We start from the raw sequence: 25,842 nt of genomic DNA, 5'->3' as shown, positions 1-25,842 counted from the left end.
AAAACCAAAATCTAAAATAGTTAGTTGGACAAAGTTTGAAAAAATTGTTAAGTTATATAAATATTAATCACATAGTTTTTCTTCCTTTTGTAAGAGAAATTTCTAATAAAGATATTTTCGTTGAAAAAATGGAACCTAACAAAAATATGTGATTGAAAATAGGTGGTCTTACTTTTTCCGATAAATTAATTTTTATTGCCATTCACCAATTTGATGTTCAATCGTGCTTGGTATAAAATTATTTTGACGACATTATTGATAACATGCCACATTGAACAATTTTAAAAATAATTCAATTTTTCGACCAATTCTTTTTTGACTACTACAACACCGTCAATAATGTTGTACAAAATAATTGTACAAATAGATTTATCCTTCGATGTTTACAAGTCATGCCTGAGTGTAATTAAACTATTAGCCCAAATATCTATTTATTCATCTATTACCACTTAACATACACATCCAACGTTAGGTTTTTGCGACAATTTTTTCATAAATACATGTAGACATTTTAAAGTGGGGGGCTTGACCCCAACAGAATAAGTTAAATTGGGCACCTATTATAATTAATAATTATTTTTAATGACACGTTCTCATAATAAAATAATTTTACATATAAATTCATAATTTATTATTATTATTATTATTATTATTATTATTTATTTTTTTTACATTTTAATCGAACATTATTCAAATTTTACTTTTAAAGAAAAAAATTACATCAAACCAGTCTAAATAAAATAGGTTTAGAAGGCATATGTATTCAATTGGAACTTTTAAATACTTTTGGAGACTTTTTAAAGTATGTGACTTTTATTGACTTTGTGAAATTTTAAGTGATTTCCATGGATTTGGTAGGAATTAGTAAAAGTTTTTCCTAGATTTCTGAAGACTTTTACTAGAGACTTTTAAAAATTTTTGAAGACTTTTTATTTTTTTTAAAAGAAAATATTAAACATATATAATGTCATATGTTTAACAACTTTTTTTATATTTAAATCGTCCACAACTCATATAATTGAAAATGTAAAATAATAAATCGTATTTTCCGTGCCAATTTTTTTTCCAAAAAAAAAAATTCAAGTTATATCAAGTAGATTAACAAATAATCAAAATATTAAAAAAATAATAGTATTTTAGTAATTGTTGCATTGAAGAGGAAAAAACTATTTTCCACATCAAGCGTGAATTGTGATCAAGTTCATGCTTACTATACCAATTTAGAAGTTAAAAATATTGCCAACTACATTTCTTACCAACCAAACATTTAAGTTGAGTTCTTGTTGCAAATAACCCATCCACTAAATATACTTTTATGGCTAAAAGATGAAGAATGGTGGCACATAAATCATCCAGAATAACAAATAAAAGTATAAAACCTTACAATAGCAGGTCAAGTTGGAGCTTCTGAAATGCCAATAACAACGCTGATAAGAAGAAATCAGTACTATCAGCCCGCTTTACAAAATTACCATTCTGGTAGTTCTATGGACAGTGATAACAGTCACAATAGAATATCCCTCCAAGTTAATAGAATTAGCGATAAAGATTAGATTACTGCCAAGAAATGTTGATAGGTAGGAAATGCCAATGTTGAAAATGACTACTAACTTATCCATTCATTTTTTAGTTCGTATTGCCCGGTATACAAGTTATGGATCTCTTTTCTTTTTCTTTTTTTTTTTTTTTCTTTTTGATCAGGTAAATAAATTTGTATTGATCAAAACTGAGTACAACTACTTCGAGCATACTCGGACATTCAAAGCAGAACATTACAAAGATCTAATAATCTAGCGATCCATACCAAGTGACGAAATATAATTCAAAATATTACAAACTTGGCCAATCTAGAACACGAATTATCAAACTATTGATGGAATCCAAACAATCAGACAGCTGAAGCCTGAAATATAATGCATCAAGCAGGACGAAACAGGCTGGCTTGAAGACCTTTGACTGGGAATCAAAGCAGCCGGTTGGTGAAGCGCTTGCCTGAAGTTAGACGAGACAGGCAGCTGATCTGTAAGGGGAGTCTGAACAAGTTGCTTGCCAAAAACAACCACCCTTGAAAGTGCCCCTTTCATTTGAGCAAAACTGATCAAGTTCTTATTAAACTGGCCGAACAGCCCATGTGGATGCAGGCAAATTAAAAACCAAAGGTAATAATAAAATATTACCCAAAGTGCAAAAACAGGAATTTGCAGGCTTTGACCTTTGAAGGCTGAAATTCTGGCCAGAACACGTTATGGATCTCTTTTGTACAGGCAAAATACAAAATCAGCCAAACTGATCACACACAAACTGAGAATCGTCTGTTACCAAATTCCATTAACATTATGAGTTTTCAAGAGTACCTCTTTCCAGAGACTAACAGGAAAATAGTTCAATTATTACCGATTGAAGGAGATGGAGGAGAACCCTAGAAGGAAATAGAAGAGCCGGCTTCAATTGAGAAATCTCTCGATGGATGAGAGATTTTCCTTTGAAAATTCTATCCATATTTTCTACCTAAAAGTCTCCCAAAGTCTAATAAATTATAAATTTTCCGAAAATCCTTCTTAATTGAATACCTCGAAACTTGTAGAGACTCATAAAAACTTTCAATTGAATACCCTGTAACTTATAAGACTTTTTAAAATTCTTTAAAAGTCTCTATTAAATACACTCAGACTTTTAGAGTCTTTAAAAGCCTCAATTGAATACACCGAAACTTCTTAAATCTCCCAAAGTCTGTAAAAGTCCTAATTGAATATACCCCCTAAGTCTCTGTTTAGTGTGGATTAAAATCAGATCTTTTAATAAATTTTGGTAAATGTGTGATTGAAAAATTGTATAAAAAAAAGGTTAAAATATTGTAATAGTGTATAGCAAAGCAAGCATGCAGTCTTATTACGCGCATTCCTGTCTGTATATATAGAGGAGCCTCATACAGTTCAGGGACAGAAAACAGAGTACAGACAATCAGAAAGTATAGTTTTAAGCACCAAATGGCTGAATTTCTTTTACAAAATCCATTTATATTCACTTTTATCAGTATATTTCTTGAATGGCAATTCGTCAAAAGGGTGGCGGCCACTACAAACAGCAAAAATCTGCCGCCATCGCCGCCGAAACTCCCGATTATCGGAAATCTCCACCAAATCGCCACGCTCCCACACCAGTCCCTTCAATCCATGTCCAAAAAATACGGCCCGTTAATGCTTCTCCACTTTGGAAATGTTCCGACGCTTATCGTTTCATCGGCGGACGCCGCCAGGGAAATTATGAAAACCTATGATGTCATTTTCGTTGACAGGCCTGACTCTAGCGTTTCCAGCTTGATTGACCCTTGCTCCTTTTGTACAAGAAGCTGTTTATTTCAGCAATACCACTCTTGATACTGCCGGAAATAAGCAAAAACGACGTTATTCTAGGCCAAAGATGCTCAACAGTGCATAAAAACTGAGAGAACTTAAAAGAGTTTAGAATTGCTTGGAGTGACTTGATAAGATTTTCTAACAGTGCATTTCTGTCCATAACAGGTACAATCATTCCATGCTATAAGGGAAGAAGAAACGGCCTTGATGATGGAAAAAATTAAGGAATCGTGTCTTTCTTCATCGCCATTGAATATGAGTGATTTGTTTACGGCAATCACAAACGACGTCGTTTGTAGGTCGGCTTTCGGTAGGAAATACAGGGACGGGGCGACAGGGGAGAAATTTCTGCAGCTGATTACTGAATTTTTGGGACTTTTGGGGACTATCAGTGTTGGGGAATTCATTCCATGGCTGGCGTGGATTAATCGTGTTAGTGGTTTCGATGCCAGAGTAAATTTTGCTGCTAAAGAACTAGATGAGTTTCTTGAAGGAGTGATTCAAGAACACTGGGATATGGAAAATTCAAGCGGAAAGGATGAAAGTAAAGAGAATTTTGTAGATATTCTGCTTAAGATTTACCAGGACAATACCACTGGTGTATCCATTGATAGAGATGGTATCAAAGCCATAATTTTGGTAAGCACCCCTCCCTCGCATATAATCGTAATAAAATTGAACAACTTCATTTAAAAGCTAAAACTGTCATTGAAAGAAACATATACATAGAAGTTTCTCGTGCTTAAGACCCTTAGAGGTTTGACACGAGCATAGCTTCCTAGGTGGTAATGGACTTTGAAGTCAAGACTTTTGTCTACTTCGATTGAATCACTTCATCCGAAAGTTTAGGTGACTATTAATTTTCTTAGCCTTAAGTTTTTTAACTTTCTTGATTATTTCAGGATGTGTTTGCTGCTGGAACTGATACCACATCCACAGTTCTAGAGTGGGCAATGACAGAACTCTTAAGGCACCCAATAGTCATGAAAAAGTTGCAAAATGAGGTGAGGGGAGTTCTCAATGGCAATCATGACATAACAGATGCCGACTTGGAGAAAATGCATTATTTGAAAGCTGTCCTGAAGGAAACTCTAAGATTTCACACCCCAATCCCACTGCTGGTTCCTCGGGAAGCAAGAGAAGATGTCAAGGTAATGGGCTATGACATTGCAGCAGGTACAATGGTCATGACCAATGTATGGGCCATTGGCCAAGACCCTCTTTACTGGAAAGAACCACAGAAGTTTCAGCCGGAGAGATTCTTAAATTCATCAATAGATTTTAAAGGACTCGATTTCCAGTTGATCCCGTTTGGGGCTGGTCGAAGGGGTTGTCCAGAAATCTCATTCGCAATGGCAACTAACGAACTCATTCTGGCAAATATTGTTCAGAAATTTGACTGGGAATTGCCTAATGGAGCAAAGGGCGGATATTTGGATATGAGTGAACGCCCAGGTGTTTCAATCCATAGAAAAGTTCCTCTTTTTGCTGTTGCGACTCAATGCTATCTCTGATCCATATGAGTTTCATGCAGCGTGATGGAAATAACAGTTTCTACCATAAACTAAACATTCATAATTCTTTATGCTTTTTACACAACCCCGCACGCACTCGCACAACAAAATAAATTGGGGAACCATCGTTTTTATGCTGGGATTGTATATTTGTATCTTATCGTGATGTATTATAGTTTACTTGATTCTTCAATTAGGACAATGTATTCACTTTTATTCCATTATTACTTAATATTACATTTAAAATTTATGAAATATATAATTCGTCGGAATAGACTTATATATCATGCAAATAAAAATGTATACAGTTATAAAATTAACTACTTGTCGAATGCCATTGCAAAGCAACCCTGATAATAGTGATTCCTGGCTGTCGGCAGCACTTAATGAGTGATGTGAGGCTCCGATTATCTCATGTTTACCTTAATGAATCATGTGTTTTTAGCTATTGTTTGGGTCCAAATTTTTAACATTATTAATGCCCAGAATTAAACGCGGATATATAGCTTAGAGACAGAGAACAAAAATTCGTTTATTAGCATCAAGCTTTCAAGGGGCTTATTCAAGACTTGCTCGAACTACCACTCAATAGAAAATAAGAGCTTTGGTTTCGGCTCATCCGGATATGGATGAACAAAAGAGAAATTTTCGTCATTTGTGAATCACTCGGATAAATGCAGTAATCCGCGAAAAGGGAGTATCTTATAGTTATAGTATATATCAATACATGATCTATGCAGGAGACAGTTTTTTTTTAGTCTAATTCATTTTTATTCATAGATTTTGTTATACTCGCAACTTTTATCAGATTTTCAATCACCAATTTCATCAATCTTTATAAAATTCTACTAAAACAATTGATTTTTAGCCAAACCAAACATGGGCTTCATTTTGTGTTCAGCATATTCATCGGATGCAAACAATTTTTTCATAGAAACGCACCTGCAACAATTTTTTTAATAAATTAGCAGAGGTAAGAGTTTAACCAAGGGTTTGAACCCTCGGTGAAATAGTGAAGAGAAAGGGAGAAAAAGAAAAGAAGCAATGTGCAGCTAAATCATGACCCAATAATTCAAGAAAAGTTTTGTTTAGCATAAATTGCAAATTCGGTCTCTAACCTTTGCCTAAACTTGCGATCTTGTCCTAACCTTTTCTCGATTGGTTTTTACCCAAACTTCGATTCCTTTCCGTAATTTCTAGACCAATGCGACTGTAATGCATTGACACCACCCTATCGTTGCCGGAAGAAAAATAGTCTCCATTCTGTCCCTTTAACTATAACAGGGTGTCTTCAACTAAGATTCTGATGAAGTTTAAAAATTTATGATCCTAATTAATTTTGTTAATTTAAATAGATTTCTACAAATTTCATAAGAATCTCATTAAATATGGTAAAATTTCAAAAGATTTGATTAGATTTATTTTTAAGTTTTAAATCATCAAAATTTTTTAAAATCCCTCGATCTATTTATAAAATCTTTAAAAATTTACTAATAATTGAGGATACCTAAATTTTAAAAAATTTCATTGAATTTAATTAAAATCTCAATTGGGACACCTAAATTTTCCATTAAAATCTTGATCGAGGAAATGATTTTTAAAATTCATCACAATCTCCACACACAGAGACTCACATATAGTGAATTCCAGTTTCATTTCCAGGATAGATTTTACATACATGGAAAGTTTGAATGTATTATCACCGTCATCAACTGCAAAACCCAGATTTTCTTCTCTACAAGTTCTCAAAAAATGGGCATTCTTCAGGCCTATACAACAGACCCTATAACCCCGTCAAACTCCCAATAGGAAAATCTCTAGAGTCATGCTACACTTACAAAATTGGTTTACAAAATAACATCAACACCAATAATTTCAAAAACAAATTTTTAAATCATTTCAAATCAGTGGCCTACATTTTGTCAACACACTTGGTATCTTCACTTTTGTAAAACTACTTTGAAGGCCCAGCAAGTAATTTTATACCTTCTTTTATATTCATGTACATAAAATTTTATCATACGGGCGTGGGTAATATTTGATGGGTCTTATTAAAGTCCCGTTTTATTCCCATTTTTTTTAAAATGCATTTTTCTCTCTCTTTTTTTCAACAACACATTATTCATTAAAATAATATTACACGTAAATAAAAAAAACTCCTTATTTTTCATCCAAATATTCTCCGTCAATCTACTATTCTAAAATTCATTTTTCCCTAAAAATGGGTGTCAAACACCCGCTAAATTGGAAGTTATTGTGAGTTTAAATTGTATTGGGTTGCTTCTTTTGTGGGTTTTTAGTTAATTTAATCACTGAAGTGTTGTTTCGCGTAAAGAATATTATAGTACTAAAGAACTGATTTGTTTATAATTAGCTGCCAAAAAAATTGGTGCAAATGCTTGAAAGCTATGAACTTTATGTTAAATATTACATTTTTCAACATTCTTGATTATTTTAGGATGTCTTTGCTCTGGAACAGATCCCTTTATCCGTAGTTCTAGAATGGGAAATGACAGAGCTCTTCAGGCACCCAAGAGTCATGAAAAAGTTGCAAATTGAGGTGAGGGGAATTCTCAGGACATAACAAATGCTGACTTAGAAAAAATGCATTATTTGAAAGTGCAGTGAAGGAAACTCTATGATTCCAAACCCCAATCCCATTAGTGATCGCTCGGGAAGCAAGAAAAGATGTCAATGTAATGGGCTATGACATTGCAGCAGGGACGATGGTCATGACCAATGCATGGGCCATTTGCCGAGCCCCTAATTACGGGGACGAACCAAAAAAGCTTCGGCCAGAGAGATTCTTGAATTCACAGAAAGATATCGAAGGACTCGATTTCCAGTTGATCCGTTTTGGGGCTGGTCGGAGAGGTTATCCAAGGATCTCTTACACAATGGCAACTAACGAACTTGTGTTGACAAATACTATTCTGAAATTTGATTGGGAATTGCCTAATGGAGCAAAAGGAGAGGATTTGGACATGAGTCAAAGCCTAGGCGTTTGAGTCCATATAAAAGTTTACAACTATAGTTGGTTTTCAGGCTTCGTTTGATTGGGAATTGCCTAATGGAGCAAAAGGAGAGGATTTGGACATGAGTGAAAGCCTAGGTGTTTCAGTCCATAGAAAAGTTTGCAACTAAATGTTATTTCTAACCATAGTTGGTTTTCAGGCTTCGTTAGATTGTAGTGTAATAAGAAATAAGTGGTGTTTGGTGTTTGTTTCTGTAATAATAAGAAAAGTGTAAGTTTTATTCAGTCATCTGTTCGTAAAAATCCCGCAAGCGTACGGGTTCGTTGTACAAGTAATAATTGTGATTAGTTAGAGTACCGTCCCACGAGGAATAAAATTTAACTGAGTGTACTAGTCTTAATTAGATCCAAAGCAAATAAATTAAAAGTGATTTTTGTGAATTTTAATTATTTTAATTTAATCTACGAAAACGTGTAAAATACGAATTTAAAATGTATATGGGAAGAATGTATTGGATTACGAATCCACCTATAATTATCTACTCCAATTCTCGACTACGTAGCTAGTTTCGATCTTGCATTCTTGACAATCGGTAGTTCTATTGTAATTAATTTTCCTTTCCAAGACAAATTAAATCCATCCTATTCACGACCCGATCATATTCCTAATCCGAATTCATATGAATATAACGCATTCAATTTCACAATTATCTCAAAGATTGCAAACGTAATAAATCTTATTCCTAAAATTTATTGCACATATGTTAATCGTGTAGTGTTCTAAACCTATTGTAAATTTTCCAACACAACAACAAGCAACCATATATTTAATTGGTGATCAATCAATCAAATAATGAAATTAAGCATACAAGATTAATCAATAATTGCAAGAATTCAACTAAGTCATGTAACTCGAATTAAAAATAAATAATAATGGGTTTCATCTTCGTCTAATACATGAGAAGAATTTAGCCTTGCATAAAATTGGAATTAAACAAAGAAAGTTTAGACGACATCACCGAGAAATTGATGAAACGTGATTAATATATATATTATCAAAATTGCAATCGCCGTTCTCGGTGTGTATCTACAAGCTGCCGCTCACTTTTTAGTTCCAAAATGATTCCAAATTCATCCCCTAGCAGCCTCAATGTTTGACTCCAATTTCTATCAATTTCAGCTGCCTTTTCTCTCCAGTACAGTGATGTTAATATATATAAACTCAGCAAGGCAGCCCGATTTCAGCCGCCATTTTTTTTCTCCGTATCACTCCACCAATTGCCGTCTTTTTTCTCAGCAAGAAGATATATAAATTCAGCCCTCTATTCCCCCAAGCAACTCTCCAATTTCTTCCCTAATTGGCGTGTAAAAATATATATAAATCAGCCTCCAGTGCCGGTATATCCCTGTATCTCCTTTTCACTGCCAAATTGTATGTGTTGTATGTATGAAAATCAGCCCAAGCAACATTTTCTTTTATCTTTTTGTATTTTTTTAATTTTTAAAACAATAAAACACACACAAAAATGGGAAACACTTTGTGTTTTTTATTTTCGTATGTTTTCATGCGTTGTTTACATATGTTAAAAAAAATATACATATATATTTTATTTGAAAATTTCTCTTCGTAGTCTTTATGATTCGAGTTATTAAGCCTGTAAGGATGTTAAAATCTGGTGTCCTAAAGTCAACTGACTTAGGAGTCATCGGCCTAAATTTAGCTAAAAGGGTCATTTAGAAAGTTTAAGGGAGAGAATGTTGCAAAAAAATGTGAATATTTGTATTGGAATCATGAATCCCCCTATTGTCATTTAATTCAACTCTTAATTTATGCATTCAAGACAATCGATAATCCACTTTTATTTAATATTATTTTTCAAGATATATTAAACCTATGTTTAACACGACCTAATCCTATTCCTAATCCGAATTCATATGAAAAACATGCATTGATTCATAGGATTTATCACACATGGTTGCACATGCCATAGATATTATTCTTAACACATATTGTCCATATGTTGATTTTACTGCGTTCTAGACTTATTGTGAGCATTCCAACACTACAACAAACAACTTACTATCTAATTGGTGACCAAACAATTAAATAGTTCAATGGGAATGCAAAACCAATCAAGAAAAAATCATGAAATACTAAATTAATTGTCTTGAATTAAAATAAACAAACGATAGGGTTCATCATTCATCCAATACAATGAAAAACTAGCATAGCATATTGATATATAAATTACAAGAAGAATAATAGAAAAATATCATCCGGATCATGAAAAAATACAAAAGATGTTGATCTTCACGTCCAAAGTTGAATTCTTCAAAACTTGATGTAATTGAATTTCAATTCCTTGCTATGGCTTGATATTCTCTCTCAAAATATAGCAATTGGCCCCTTGTTTTTGATAGATTTGAAGAAACTATTGTATATGAAGAGGCAAAAGAGACCATTTCATTGCTACCCATATCTTGTATTTATATGATGAAATTAGGTCAAAATTCACGTCCAAATTGTCTTCCAAAAGAGTTTGAATCAAATAAGTTGTTTTCGAGTGCACGTAATTTTGTCTCTACACAGCTTTCAATATTTTGATCATAACTTTCTCTTTTAGTGTCCGATTTAGGTGATTTAAAGTGCATTGAAAAGCTAGTTAAAAGAGCTACAATTCTTCTAAAAATACAATTTTTCCAATTCAAATGTTCTCCATCCGAAAAATGAGTCACAAGTTGACCAAAAAACTTGAAGATATCTTATATGATTTGAAATCGATTTATAGTAATATTCTAATCATATCCCTTTCCTTTTTTACTCCAATTTGCATTCAATTGACTCCTATCAATCTTCAAAATATCTTTTGTGGTCCAAATCAAGCATTAAATATTTACACTTTGGTCCCCCATACTTTGAATTTGCTTCATTTAGCCATTTTCCTTTTTTTTTTCCAATTCTTCTTTGAAACATGAACTTTTCCTAATTAAAGCAATAAATAGCAAATCAGGTACTAATCCGTTCAAAGAATAACAAAATATCATCATTTAGGATCCCAAATAAGTGTAGAAACTAGACTTATCACAACCTCAATGTTTGTATATTTTCAACCAATTGGCCAATAACTCCTAAGTCGGATGACTTTAGGGCACTAGGTTTTAAGATATCCTTGCAGGCTTAGTTGCTCGAGTCATAAAAACTTCAAAGAGAATTTTTAAATATCAAAATATATGCCTTGATTAGTGCTATGCCCCTTATCACACACCTATTCAACCAAACCGACTTCCAATTTAAGACATTCACCCAATTTTATCATGTTAATCTCAGACAATCCATACATATTTTTCACACAAGGAATCTACATTCACATCTGTATCTTTCTACAACAGTAAGGTCTTCCCAAATTGTGATAAATTTGGTCTAAGGATAAATAATTAGTATGATTTGGGTAAAGCATCTATGTCCAACTAAAACAATCTATCACATGTATGAATCAACTCATTTTATTATAATGTCAAACTCAGCTTTAGTACATGTATAATATCAAGTTTTGCAAGTTCAAGCTTCAATCAGTCTGGCTTGCATCCTATTCACAGTTCATAAATCAAACCAAATTTCAATTTCAATCATCATTGTCAGTCAAACCGTCTAACCCACACAAGCACACAACCAAAAATAAACAAATAAATAAAAAAAAGAATTTAATGATTTTTTTTTACCTTATCACACAAAACAAATTTTTTTTTAAATAAACAAAAATTACGAAAACCAAAAACTTAAAGTTTTTTCTACCCTCAAACTTAAACCCGACATTGTCCTCAATATCGTAAAACATTATTAAGAATGTAAAGGGATGGGGGAAGAAAAGGACGAAAGTAATCCCCGAATTTTTTTGGTGAGTTTGGAAGGAACTATGAATGGCGGCTAGACAATCTTTCTCATCATGTTTTTCCCTTGATCTATATTGGTTTAGGTGTTCCACGATGTTATGTTCCTGCATATGACAATCAAATCAAACATTAGAGATCAAATAATATAGAACATGTGTTACTTAGCCCAAACACTCGAAATAACCAACATTGAACTTAAAGGCCTAAGCGAAAACATGATAGGATGAAGATACCCTCTAAATTTAAACATGCCTAAATCTAATGCAAACTAATATTCAAAACAAGTATATATGCAATGCATCAAAGGAAAATAAATAAATGGTAATAAAATTGGGTTGCCTCCCAATAAGCGCTTAATTTATAGTCTTTAACTAGATTTTGTTGTTTTGGCTCTTCATGGAGGTTTGAAAAGAGAATTTTCAGCTTTGCATTTTATGCACTAATTGCACTTCCTTTTTACATCTTTCATCCTCCACACAATTAAGTTTCCATCGCTGCCCCTACCAACAATTCCACCTTCATTTGGTCTGCCTTTGTAGCTTTTCTAATGATCAACTCGTTGGACATCCTCAAAGTATGATGGTTGTTTGATTGGATTCTCCATGGTGAAGCTCTGTTTCTTATCCTCCACCCTCAAGATAATTTCATTAGCATCAAAATCTAGCAGAGTTTGATTTGTACACAAGAACGACCTTCCCAGAATTATTGGCATCTGAGATGCCTCTTCAATGTCGAGGATGACGAAGTCAGCTGGAAAAATAAACTCCCTCGCCTTGATAAGAATGTCTTCGACTATTCTGTAAGGGTGTTTCAATGATCGGTCTGCCAGCTAAAGGATAATGATGCCGCCTTAGGATCTCCTAATCCTAGTTTCCTGTAAAGAAGTAAGGGATTTAAATTAATACTCGCTCCTGAATCAATTAAACAATTTATATTATTTAAATTTCCTATAGAGTAAGGTAGAGTGAAACTCCCCGGATCTTTAAGTTTTGGAGGAATTTTGTGTTGGATGATGGCGCTGCATTTTTCAGATAATGCTATGTTTCATGGTCTGGCAGCTTTCTCTTCTTAGTCAACATTTCATTAAAAAAACTTAGCATAATTTGGAATTTGTAGAATAGCGTCAATAAAAGGAATGTTGATGTGAAGTTGTCCGAGGGTGTTCAAGAAATTCTTGAATTGTTTGTTCATTTTATTGTTCTGCAACCTTTGAGGGAGTGGAACTAAAGGTGTTTTTTATTGCTAAGAACGGTTGTCTTGGCCTATGGATTATCTGACTGTTCTTCTTGATTGACATTTGGTGATTTTTCAGATTGATCCACTTGTTCTTTCCTCGAGGTAGCTATTCAATTCTCCTCAGTCCCCTTCTTCTTCACTGTGATTTCTGACAGCTGAACTCCGCTTCTCATTGTGATAGCCTGGACTTGATCATTTTTAGGTTGTCTTTGAAGCCTTTGAGGGAATGGAATAGGCGGCACATAAGCTTGAACAGGTGTAGCAGGCTTGATCGATGGTGTCTCGATAGTTGCATAATTTGCAACTTCAACAGCTAAGACCTGCTTCTTTGGATTCTTTTCTGTATCGCTCGGTAGAGTACCTTGTGCTCTGTTAGCTAATGCAGCTGCTATCTGTCCCACCTATTTCTCTAAGTTATGTATAGAGGCTTGCTAATTCTGTATCACCGTCTCAGTCTTGGTGACGTACTTGACAAGGAAATCTTCTAATGATTGCCTCTTTTCTTCTTGTTGTTGAATTGCTGGTGGATTGCCCCTCATCTGATTTACTTGATCTGAATTATCAACCCACGTATAGTTAGGACGCTTGTTCAAACTTGGATGGTAGTTGTATGGGTAAGGTCCATTTTGCTTCTGATAGTTCTGCGCATAACTGACCTCTGCTGGCTGACCTATGTGAGTAGAAGCCAAAGGGCAACTTGTAGTAATGTGATCCGCCCCACAACCTGCACACTTCGGAGCTGGAGTTTGTACCATATTCACAGAATGGGTCAAAGAGTCAAGCTTTTACTATCAATACTGTTACTGCATCCACATTATATGTGCCAGTTATTTTCCTTAGGACTTTCCCGTTGCTTGGCCACATCGATTGATTTTCTACTATCCTCTCATACAGCTCATAAGCATCGTCCACGTTTATAGCCATTATCGATCCTCCCGCTGAAGCATCTACCATATTCTTGAATTCTTGGCGTATTCCATAGTAAAAGATGTATATTTGTGCTTGTTTAGGAATGTCAAGATTGGGGCACTTCCTCAATAAGTTCTTATACCTTTCCAATGACTCTGGATAGCTCTCAAGGCCTTTCTGTTTAAATGTATGGATTTCATTCCAAATTTGATGAACTCGAGTTGGCGGAAAAAACTTCATGGTAAATTTTTTAATCATGTCATTCCACGATACAATGCTCTCAAGAGGTTGTGACATTATCTATATTTTCGCACCTTCCTTAAAAGTGTGAGGAAATAGACGCATTCAAAATGCATCCCGTGACATCTCCTCATGGCTAATTACATCACACAACATGGTAAAAACTTGGATGTGTTCATGTGGATTTTTAGTAGCTTTCCTGCTGAACATGATGTCTTGATGATTTTGAAAGAGGTTTATGACATCTGGTCGGATGTGGAAGTTAGCTTGTCCAAACGACGGATAGATAATCAGAGGTTGAATCGATGCTGGAACTGGATTTACAAAATCTCTCACTAAAAATTCTCAATGATTTGCTACTGTTCTCGGCTGATCTGGCTGAATTGGGAGGTAGTGGCAAATGGTTCTGAGCTTGATTCTAATGTTGGTTTTTTGCCATAGCTCTCGCTTGTCTCTGCTCTCTCTTTGCTGTTTGAAAGTTCTTTCGATTTCGGGATCTATTGGAAGAAGCTCTATCTCGTCAGAATTTTGCGTAAACTGTGATTTCCTGAAAAAAGTAAAACGAGAGACTTAGATCGTCCAATGAATAACTTGAAACAAGTAAAGTAAAGAAAAAAGAAAAAGGAATAAAGACTTCAAATCTAAAAATAACTAATAAACTCAAATTAAATAAATTAATCCCGACAATGGCATCAAAAATATGTTTGTCAAAATTCCACAAGCGTACGGGTTCGTTGTACAAGTAATAACTGTGATGAGTTAGAGTATCGTCACACGAGGAATAAAATTTAATTGAGTGTACTAGTCTTAATTAGATTCAAAGCGAACAAATTAAAAGTGATTTTTTTGAATTTTAATTATTTTAATTTAATCTACGAAAACATGTAAAATACGAACTTAAAATGTATATGGAAAAAGTGTATTGGATTACGAATCCACCTATTTTATCTGTTCCAATTCTCGATTACGTAACTAGTTTCGCTCTTGCATTCTAGACAATCGATAATTCTATTGTAATTAATTTTCCTTTTTCAAGACAAATTAAATCTATCATATTCATGACCCGATCCTATTCGTAGTCCGAATTCATATGAATAGAACATATTCAATTTCACAATCATTTCAAAGATTGCACACATGATAAATCTTATTCCTAAAATTTATTGCACATATGTTAATTATGTCGTATTTTAAACTTATTGTGAGCTTCCCAACACTACAACAAGCAACTATATATTTAATTTGTGATCAATCAATCAAATAATGAAATTAAGCATACAAGATTAATCAATAATTGCAAGAATTCAACTAAGCCATGTAACTCGAATTAAAAATCAATGATAATGGGTTTCATCTTCATCCAATATATGAGAGGAATTTAGCCTTGCATAAAATCGGAATTAAACAAAGAAACTTTAGACGACGTGATCGAGAAATTGACAAAACATGATTAATATATATATTATCAAAATTGCGGTCGCCGTTCTCGGTGTGTATCTACAAGCTGCCGCTCACTTTTTAGTTCCAAAATGATTCCAAATTCAACCCCTAGCAACCTCAATGTTTGACTCCAATTTCTATCAATTTCAGCCACCTTTTCTCTCCAGTACTGTGATGTTAATATATATAAATTCAACAAGGTAGCCCAATTTCAGCTGCCTTTTTTTTCTCTGTATCACTCCACCAATTGCCGTCTTTTTTCTCTGCAAGAAGATATATAAATTCAGCCCCCTATTCCCCCAAGCAACTCTCCAATTTCTTCCCTAATTGGCGTGTAAAAATATATATAAATTAGCCTCCAGTGCCGGTATATCCCTGTATCTCCTTTTCACTGCCGAATTGTATGTGTTGTATGTATGAAAATCAGCCCAAGCAACCTCAATGTTTGTATATTTTCAACCAATTGGCAGTCCAAATTTCTCCTGTTCCTGCCGACCTCTTTCTCTTCTCCTCTGTGTGTGTGTGTGTCTATATATATATATATATATATATATATAGACACACACACACACTACGGCCGCAGCACCTCTTTCCAGGAATCCCTATTCCCATTAAATTCCAATTACCCATTACAAGTCAAAAAGGGCCCAATTAGATTGGTATTTGCTTTGGGGTCCTTAATTCTTCCATGCAATGCAAGTTAATCCTCGATACAATTTTATTTGTGTGGTCAATGTCCTTCTCAACTTCAACTTGTGAAATTTAATCCCAAATCATAAATTTTAATCGATTATGTCCTTCTTCCTTTTCACTTGCTTCAAACGGGTTCGTCACTAAAATCAAAATAAAATTTACCCAAGTTAAATAGAAATTAATAAATTGACGACATATAAACTTAATAATACGGCCTAAATAAATACACAAATTGCACTTATCATCACCGCTTAGTACTGCTATCTAATTGTGAAGGCGAATTATTCTCCTTGTATAGATAATCTGTACAAGTCCACTTGAATTTTAGAAATTCAAATCGGCTGACACTGTCAAACTTCCTCTATGGATAAGCATAGGTAGCAGAGCTTTTGCGAAGATTCATAAAATAAATAGTGCTCATTAATAGACCAACACACATGTATAAAATAATAATAATAATGTTATTAATTTAAAATGGCATGGACACATGATGATCATCACTCATATAAGTACTTTTGTAACAACACCACCAAATAACCCTGATAAGAGGTGATTAGTAGTCGTCTACCGTATTGTAAAGCTTAAGTCATTATAGACGAGACAAATTTATGAACTTTAAAATTTGTTAACAACCATTCCAACTTGTGGATTTACTTGGAGCAATGTGATAATGTACCATATTCACACGTAATATTGCATAGAGTTGCTTCTTTTACAGCTACTACTTAACTCGATCCGGAAAGTGTTGGTTTAGTATGTGAGTTTTTGAAAGATGACAATTGTATGTAGGTTTTCAATAAATTGAATTGCATGGAGGCTAAACCAAGAGATTTTTATTTATGGTAAAGTTTAATTGATAAATGGCTGCGAAATAAAAGTATTAAATAATTATATTCAATTTTTCGAAAAGCCTAAATTCAGTAGAGAAGCATTTTACCAAGTGGAAATTACAAATTCTAACAGATTAAAAAATTTCATTTCATAAATAAGATGTTATGTTTAGTATTTTACAAATCAGAATTTTTTTAATTAATTAATATATTTAAAAAATTAACATTAAATTAAATATTATAATACAAAATTATCCCACCCTAATTTATTTTCATTTCTCCCTCTCTCTCTCTACAGTCGTCTACTCGCCCCTCTCTCTTCCTCTCTCATTTTCAAACATCGGCAGCCGGCCAAATCATTCTCTCCTCTCCCATCACTCTCCACCACTCGTCTCTATCGTCAAATCGTCGCCATCGAAGATGCTGCTGCAAAAACTCCTCTTGTGTGAGCCCTGCGACGGCGAGTAGCAGCGCATGATGTGAAGCGGCATCACCGCTGCCGTGCCATCGCAACTCACGATGGGAATGTCAAGAGCGGATTTGGCCAAGTTAGTGATGATGGTTGCTCTATAGTTGGTCCGTGCAGGTTGTGGTAGATCTAGTGGCAACGTTGTGTGGTGGTTGGTTGGCAAGTGGCTGCCGACGATTTGAAGAATATTGGAGCAGAAGGCCAGCGAGGTGTGTTGATGGGATTGTTGATGAGGATGATACATCTGTGTAGGAGCGGATGTCGACGAGGTGAAGAATGTTGGCAGTGGAATGGAGTGACCGATGGCGAGTTCCTGATTGGTTGGGTGTAGGTGGATATGGTTTTACAAATGGTAGTGTGATGGTGGTGGTGGTGGTGGTGGTGGTGGTGCAAATGGTGGTGGTGGCGACGGCAATGGTGATAGTGATGGTATGTGGCGACGATCTAGTAGAGGTGTGTAGTGTTGTGGATCTGTTGGCTATCCGTGGAAGAGTGATGGATATGGAAAAGTGTGGTGTTGGTGTGTGGCGACTACGGTGGTGGTGATGATTTGGGGTGGCTGGGGTAGTTGTGGACTGTGACTGTGACTCCTAACTGTGGTATTGATGTGTGGCGGCGATAGTAGTGACGATGAAAATTGTTACTGTGACCGAACTCTCAATTGTGACTCATAATTGGATACATGACCCGAAAATCGTGTCTGTGATTCATAATTGGATACGTGACCTAAAAATTGTGACTGAGAATCATAAGTGTTGGTGGTGGTTACAAATTATTTGGTTTTCTGTAACCATTAAATTGGTTAATCTGTGGTCAATAAATAATATGGGACCAATGAAAAATATAAATTGTGATCGAAAAATAATGTGTGACCTAAAAAATTTGATCAATAATTTGATAATTTGTGATTGTGTAATAAGTTGTGACTTGTAATATATGTGATTTGTGACCAATAAATAAATCGCAATTTATAAATTTTTCGATTTGTGACCGATGAATAAACTGTGACCTATAAAATTTTTGAATTGTGACCGCAAAATAATTTGTGAAATAAAATTTCTGATTTGTAACCAAAAAATAATAATTGACGAATTAAATCGTTAATTTATGACCAAATTATATAAATCTGTGACTTAAATATATTTAACTACTAAAATAATTAATTAGTTAATTAATTTATAAATAATTTTTAATAAAATCTGATTTTTTATATTTGAAACTTGTTTTTTTTTTGTTTTTGAAATGTGCATAAATCATAATTAAAAAGTTTATTGAATAATAAAAAATACGAAAATATGATAGTTCGATAAAGTGAAAAATAATTTAAGAATAATAGTCCAAAAAACCAAGGCAATCACTAAAATGCATAGAAAAATCAAGGCAAATGGGCACACACTTTACACATGAGACTTTTAGACAATATTAGCCATTATTTTTAAAATAAATATTTCTATCTCTTCTTTTCAACCATATATTTTTTAATAAAATAATATTACACGTAAAAAAAATTTTAATTTTTTAACTGCACATTATCTATAAATTTACTATTCTAAAATGCATTCTTTGCTAAAAAATAGGGCTCAAAAAGACATTATGCGGATATATGTTTTGTTGACCTCGATTTTTTTTGGTCAGCGTGGTCAATAAATCTCGATTTCATTCTTGTAAATGTGTCAAACTCCTGCATACTTGGACATGTCGTTAAGTGCGTGTGTCCTTCTCTAGTAGTGGGTTATACGATCACGGACACTACGATATCAAGTTAGTCAACTATATGGATATATTTGGACGTAGGATGGACTCACATGTGTACAATAATCAAATTTTAAGAGAAATAATATTACCAAGCTAAGTCAATGTGGAGGGTGTAAATTAGTATCACATGTAAATCACATGATACCAATTGTGAGCTTTATATTAGAAAATGAGATATCAATATCATTGGATGAATGATAAATGTTCTCGTCTTGGTGATCGATGCATCAGCCTCACAATCGTCACCTCTAATGTCCTATGGTTGAAGTGAATTAGATGATCTTAAAAGTGGTCACCTTATAGTCTAGATCTATCATCTAAAAAGTAGGCTGAAAAGTTCATTTAGAAACGTCTGTGCAGAGATGTCAAATCAATCGATAATCAATTGTACAAAAATTCTTGTATGAAAGATCTTTTGAACGAAGCAATGGAAGATGCCTTTTGGAACGAAAGGCACTTTACTTTGAAAATGTGTTGCAACAGTGCGTGGCGCTTCGTTTCGGACATGGAGGTTATATAGCTGAGGGACAGTTCACTTCCCTTCCCCCTTTCTTGATAGTCTCAGTTAATTAGGCCATGTAAGCAAAGTGATTTGGAGTCCGACCCTTAAGTGACCTTTTGTTTTTTCCTAAATGAATTCCACACAGTAAATAAAAAGAGTTTCGTAGGATGAGGCATAGCATGTTTACTTTCCCTTCCCTCTTGATTTGGACAATATTAAAGGTTGAACTCCAACCTTGAGGGCCTCCACCGTCCCACTCTTGGAGTATCGTGAGAGAGATAAATTTCGGAATGTGCCCCAACAGGTCAGGGAATAAGAGCTTGTCCGTACACTGGTGCTCACAAAGAGTCTAATTCCGTATCTCAGGAATCGAACCCTCACACTGTTGCTGCCAACAAGGTTGAGACTATCTCACTCCTATTTTTTACACCACTGGATTATATCCCGAGGGGTGATTTGGGCAATATTAGTTTGTGTTGAGGTGTTGTTAGTTTGATAATATGCTATCAAATACTCTTCTGCTTGTGGTAAATCAAAAGATAACCTCTCACACTCGATTAAAGAATAAATTAAAAAAATGATAAGTTCTATAAAATGACATCACAAATTCCACCCCAAGAAATCATACTTTGGGATATAACGGCTCGTCGATAATTGATCGTATGTGTACTAACCAGGCTATGTAAAATAAGTAACTTAAAGAAAATGAATCAGCAAAACCAGCTCTTAATGATTCTGGGCAGGGAGTAAGCTAATAGAGGTGGCCATGGACCTGTCTTGTAAGTTCAAATTAAGGATAGAAAGGTGAGACGAGAATGACCCAACTTATTGCGAACTTAACGAGTTTGGATAAAATAAAATCAAATTTTTAATAAAAATGATAAAATGTATGATTGAGAAGTTGATTATAGTTATAGTCTTATAGATTTCATAAAATGTATAAGATTTGAGAAAAAAAGGGTCAAAACATGGGCTAGATGTAAATGTGAACTAACATCTACACTCCACGTTTGAAGGATTCATACAATATTCGAAACATTTTAATGTAAAATCTGAAATGCATGGCAAACTTGTTATAGTCCGTGTTTTTAATGTTTCTTAATCGATTCATTTTTCTTCCTCTCCTTTTTTTATTTCCGTTCATTGGAGAAAAGTTCGGACGGACAAATAAAGAAGCAGCTGCCCGAAGAGGGACGCTATCAAGTCAATTGAGACGCAAGTTGAGCCGTCTGGACACAGAAATGAACAAACACTAAGAGGCAAAAGATTCAAGAAAAATATCGACCAAGAAAGCGTGTGATTAAATTTTAATTCTTAAAATCAATTGGGGGATTTGTGATTCAGTCAACATCCTATTTCCTTGAGAATACTGATAAAATAATTGGTCCCCTTTTGTCTATGTTCCTTGAATTTGTATGTCAGGTCGTAACTCCCATGTCTCTTCTATTTGTTTTCCAACCCCCTCAGGCCCCCACCTACTTGATTTATGGTAGTGTTTGTCCATATGTGGAATTTTTATTGAATTAGGCTGGCCCCACACCTACTTGATTTATGGTACTCTTTGTCCATATGTGGAATTTTTATTGAATTAGGTTGGTGTGGATAGCCCCTCGCATGTGAAAGGATTGTATACCACATTAAAAAAAAAAAAAAAAAGGTTGAACTCCGATTTTGAAGGTCTTTATCATCCGGCCCCTAGAGTTTTGTGAGGGAGGTAAATCGCGGGATGTGTCTCAACAGGTCAGGGAACAACAGCTGCATATACATCGCGCCTACAAGGAATCTAATTTCATGTCTCAGGAATCGAATCCCCATACTGCGGCTGTCAGCATTGTACAACACAATTTCGACTGTAGGAGAGGGAGGGAAGCTTGGATTTTAAACCACAATTTCGACTTATCCGATAAGATAAAAATATTAATATTAATATTTTTTATTTTTATCATTATTTAAAGGGTGCTGTACAAACACTCTTTAAATAGAAGAGGTAGGGAAGCTTGGATTTTAAACCACAATTTCGACTTATCCGATAATGATAAAAATAAAAATATTAATATTAATATTAATCAAATGCAATCAAGTATGGACTAGTTCCATTGTAATAGACGTAGAGGACTCTTTGCGTGTTACTATCCATTCATTCGTCATTACTTCTGGATGAATTAATAGTTTGGTTAAATAAGGAAAATATTAATTGATAATGGACTCTTAAGAAGCTATAGCTACTTTCTTTTTACATATTGTCTTTTCAAGAAATTGGACGATTTCGTTCTTGATAATTTGAGTTTTTAAAGAATAGAATTAAGCATAATATCATTTTCTTGTTATAAAAATTGTGTAGATCTTTGATACAAATAATAATAACAACGACGATAATAGTAGCATAAGCAGCAGCAGTAGTAGTAATAATAATAATAATAATAATAGAGGAGGTCGTGTGGATGATGAAATTTAAATAAATGAACTTATCTTTCTATGATAAGTCCATGTTTAATTTACTTTTAGAAAATTAATAAAAAATTAAATTAAAGTCAAAAATTAATTTTAACAAGTCCAAACTTTATCAAAACCAAATAAAAATGTAATAACAAAACCGAACAGGAACTAACTCGAAATCTTAAATAGTTAGTTGGACAAAGTTTGAAAAAATTGTAAGTTATATAAATATTAATTTACATAGTTTTTCTTCCTTTTGTAAGAGAATTTTCTAATAAAGATATTTTCGTAGAAGAAATGGAATCTAACAAAAATATGTGATTGAAAATAAGTGATCTTACTTTTTCAGATAAATTAATTTCTATTGCCATTCACCAATTCGATGTTCAATCATGCTTGATGTATAATGATTTTGACAACATTATTGACAATATGCCACATTGGACAATTTTAAAAATAATTCATCTTTTCGACCAATATTTTTTTGACAACTTCAACACCGTCAATAATATTGTACAAAATAATTGTATAAATAGACTTGTCCTTCGATGTTTACAAGTCATGCCTGAGTGTAATTAAACTATTAGCCCAAATATCTATTTATTCATCTTTTATCACTTAACATACACATCAAACGACAATTTTTTCATAAATACGTGTAGACATTTTTAAGTGGGGGCTTGACCCCAATAGAATAAGTTAAATTGGGCACCTATTATAATTAATAATCATTTTTTACGACACATTCTCACAATAAAATAATTTTGCAATAAATTCATAATTTTTTTTCTTTTTTTTCGTTTTAATCGCACATTATTCAAATTTTACTTTTAAAGAAAAAAAATTACATCAAAACAATCTAAATAAAATAGGTTTAAAAGGCATATTAAGTCTTTGTTTGGTTTGAATTAAAACCAGATTTTTTTAATAGATTTTGATAAATGTTTAATTGAAAAATTGTGTAAAAAAAGGTTAAAATATTGTAAGAGTGTATACAAAGCAAGCATGCAGTCTCATTACGCACATTCCTGTCTGTATATATAGAAGAGCCTCGTCCAGTTTAGGGACAGAAAACAGAGTCCAGACAATCAGAAAGTATGTTTAGTTTTAAGCACCAAATGGCTGAATTTCTTTTACAAAATCCATTTATATTCACTTTTATCAGTATATTTCTTGTATGGCAATTCGTCAAAAGGGTGGCGGCCACTACAAACAGCAAAAATCTGCCGCCATCGCCGCCGAAACTCCCGATTATCGGAAATCTCCACCAAATCGGCACGCTCCCACACCATTCCCTTCAATCCATGTCCAAAAAATACGGCCCGTTAATGCTTCTCCACTTTGGAAATGTTCCGACGCTTATCGTTTCATCGGCGGACGCCGCCAGGGAAATTATGAAAACCCATGATGTCATTTTCGCTGACAGGCCTGACTCTAGCGTTTCCAGGCGGCTTCTTTACGACATGAAGGATTTGTCAGTTGCTCCATATGGAGAATACTGGAGGCAATTGAAAAGCATATTTGTACTCCAGCTTCTGAGTAACAAACGGGTACTGTTACAATTCCCGTGCCCCTTTTAGAGCATGATTGACCCTTGCTCCTTTTGTACAAGAAGCTGTTTATTTCGGCAATACCACTCTTGATACTGCCGGAAATAAGCAAAAACGACGTTATTCTAGGCCAAAGATGCTCAACAGTGCATCAAAACTGAGAGTACTTAAAAAGCGTTTAGAATTGCTTGGAGTGACTTGATAAGATTTTCTAACAGTGCATTTCTGTCCATAACAGGTACAATCATTCCATGCTATAAGGGAAGAAGAAACGGCCTTGATGATGGAAAAAATTAAGGAATCGTGTCTATCTTCATCGCCATTGAATATGAGTGATTTGTTTACGGCAATCACAAACGACGTTGTTTGTAGGTCGGCTTTCGGTAGGAAATACAGGGACGGGGCGACAGGGGAGAAATTTCTGCAGCTGATTACTGAATTTTTGGGACTTTTGGGGACTATCAGTGTTGGGGAATTCATTCCATGGCTGGCGTGGATTAATCGTGTTAATGGTTTCGATGCCAGAGTAGATTTTGTTGCTAAAGAACTAGATGAGTTTCTTGAAGGAGTGATTCAAGAACACTGGGATATGGAAAATTCAAGCGGAAAGGATGAAAGTAAAGAGAATTTTGTAGATATTCTGCTTAAGATTTACCAGGACAATGCCACTGGTGTATCCATTGATAGAGATGGTATCAAAGCCATAATTTTGGTAAGCACCCCTCCCTCCCGTATAACTGTAATAAAATTGAACAACTTCATTTAAAAGCTAAAACTGTCATTGAAAGAAACATATACATACAAGTTTCTCGTGCTTAAGACCCTCAGAGGTTTGACACGAGCATAGCTTCCTAGGTGGTAATAGACTTTGAAGTCAAGACTTCCGTCTACTTCGATCGAATCATTTCGTCCGAAATAAGTGACTATTAATTTTCTTAGCCTTAAGTTTTTTAACTTTCTGGATTATTTCAGGATGTGTTTGCTGCTGGAACTGATACCACATCCACAGTTCTAGAGTGGGCAATGACAGAACTCTTAAGGCACCCAATAGTCATGAAAAAGTTGCAAAATGAGGTGAGGGGAGTTCTCAATGGCAAACATGACATAACAGATGCCGACTTGGAGAAAATGCATTATTTGAAAGCTGTAGTGAAGGAAACTCTAAGATTTCACACCCCAATCCCACTACTGGTTCCTCGGGAAGCAAGAGAAGATGTCAAGGTAATGGGCTATGACATTGCAGCAGGTACAATGGTCATGACCAATGCATGGGCCATTGGCCAAGACCCTCTTTACTGGAAAGAACCACAGAAGTTTCAGCCGGAGAGATTCTTAAATTCGTCCATAGATTTCAAAGGACTTGATTTCCAGTTGATTCCGTTTGGGGCTGGTCGAAGAGGTTGTCCAGGAATCTCATTCGCTATGGCAACTAACGAACTTGTTCTGGCAAATATTGTTCAGAAATTTGACTGGGAATTGCCTAATGGAGCAAAAGGAGAGGATTTGGATATGAGTGAACGCCCAGGTGTTTCAATCCATAGAAAAGTTCCTCTTTTTGCTGTTGCAACTCAATGCTATCTCTAATCCATATGAGTTTCATGCAGCGTGATGGAAACAACAATTTCTACCATAAACTAAACATTCATAATTCTTTATGCTTTTTAAACAACCCCGCACGCACTCGCACAAGTAACAAATTGGGGAACCATCGTTTTTATGCTGGGATTGTATATTTGTATCGTATCGTGGTGTATTATAGTTTACAAGTAAAAAATAATATTGTGTTTGGTTCTTCAATTAGGACAATGTAAACACTTTTACTCCATCATTACTTAATACTACATCTAAAATTTATGAAATATATAATTCATCGGAATAGACTTATATATTATGCAAATTAACATGCATACGGTTATAAAATTAACTACTTGTCGAATGCCATTGCAAAGCAACCGTGATAATAGTTGTTGTCGATTTTATCCCGCAAGTGGACAGATCGTAACAAGTAGTAAAGTGAATTTTTTAAATCCGAATTATCGTTTCCACG

At 34.3% G+C, this 25,842-nt stretch overlaps 2 protein-coding genes and 1 long non-coding RNA gene across 3 annotated transcripts; 2 read left to right on the top strand and 1 right to left on the bottom strand.

Annotated features, from left to right (window-relative positions):
- Positions 1-1,758: 1,758 nt before the first annotated feature.
- On the bottom strand, positions 1,759-2,533 carry LOC111399694. The gene is made up of 2 exons (XR_002703778.1): positions 2,395-2,533; positions 1,759-2,312 (listed from the first exon to the last, which is right to left on the bottom strand). It is a non-coding gene; the product is annotated as an uncharacterized LOC111399694 (long non-coding RNA).
- A 487-nt stretch (positions 2,534-3,020) lies between these two features.
- LOC111399686 (cytochrome P450 71A8-like) lies at positions 3,021-5,066 on the top strand. Its single transcript, XM_023027141.1, has 2 exons — positions 3,021-3,995; positions 4,259-5,066. The coding sequence occupies exons 1-2, from the start codon at positions 3,564-3,566 to the stop codon at positions 4,868-4,870; spliced, it is 1,044 nt and encodes a 347-aa protein (XP_022882909.1). The 5' UTR covers positions 3,021-3,563; the 3' UTR covers positions 4,871-5,066.
- An 18,224-nt stretch (positions 5,067-23,290) lies between these two features.
- LOC111399662 (cytochrome P450 71A8-like) lies at positions 23,291-25,626 on the top strand. Its single transcript, XM_023027107.1, has 3 exons — positions 23,291-23,795; positions 24,034-24,507; positions 24,768-25,626. The coding sequence occupies exons 1-3, from the start codon at positions 23,343-23,345 to the stop codon at positions 25,377-25,379; spliced, it is 1,539 nt and encodes a 512-aa protein (XP_022882875.1). The 5' UTR covers positions 23,291-23,342; the 3' UTR covers positions 25,380-25,626.
- The last annotated feature ends 216 nt before the right edge of the window (positions 25,627-25,842 follow it).

This window comes from Olea europaea, chromosome 1, assembly GCF_002742605.1.
Source record: "Olea europaea var. sylvestris chromosome 1, O_europaea_v1, whole genome shotgun sequence".
NCBI lineage: Eukaryota > Viridiplantae > Streptophyta > Magnoliopsida > Lamiales > Oleaceae > Olea > Olea europaea.
The sequence above is the reverse complement of the archived record's forward strand: the minus strand, read 5'-3'. Positions and strand labels throughout refer to the sequence as shown.

Coding starts and splice junctions, on each gene's coding strand:
- LOC111399686 (XM_023027141.1), top strand. CDS start 3,564: ATGATGGAAAAAATTAAGGAATCGTGTCTTTCTTCATCGCCATTGAAT. Junction 3,996..4,258: donor GTATCAAAGCCATAATTTTG/GTAAGCACCCCT, acceptor TGATTATTTCAG/GATGTGTTTGCTGCTGGAAC.
- LOC111399662 (XM_023027107.1), top strand. CDS start 23,343: ATGTTTAGTTTTAAGCACCAAATGGCTGAATTTCTTTTACAAAATCCA. Junction 23,796..24,033: donor AGCTTCTGAGTAACAAACGG/GTACTGTTACAA, acceptor TGTCCATAACAG/GTACAATCATTCCATGCTAT. Junction 24,508..24,767: donor GTATCAAAGCCATAATTTTG/GTAAGCACCCCT, acceptor GGATTATTTCAG/GATGTGTTTGCTGCTGGAAC.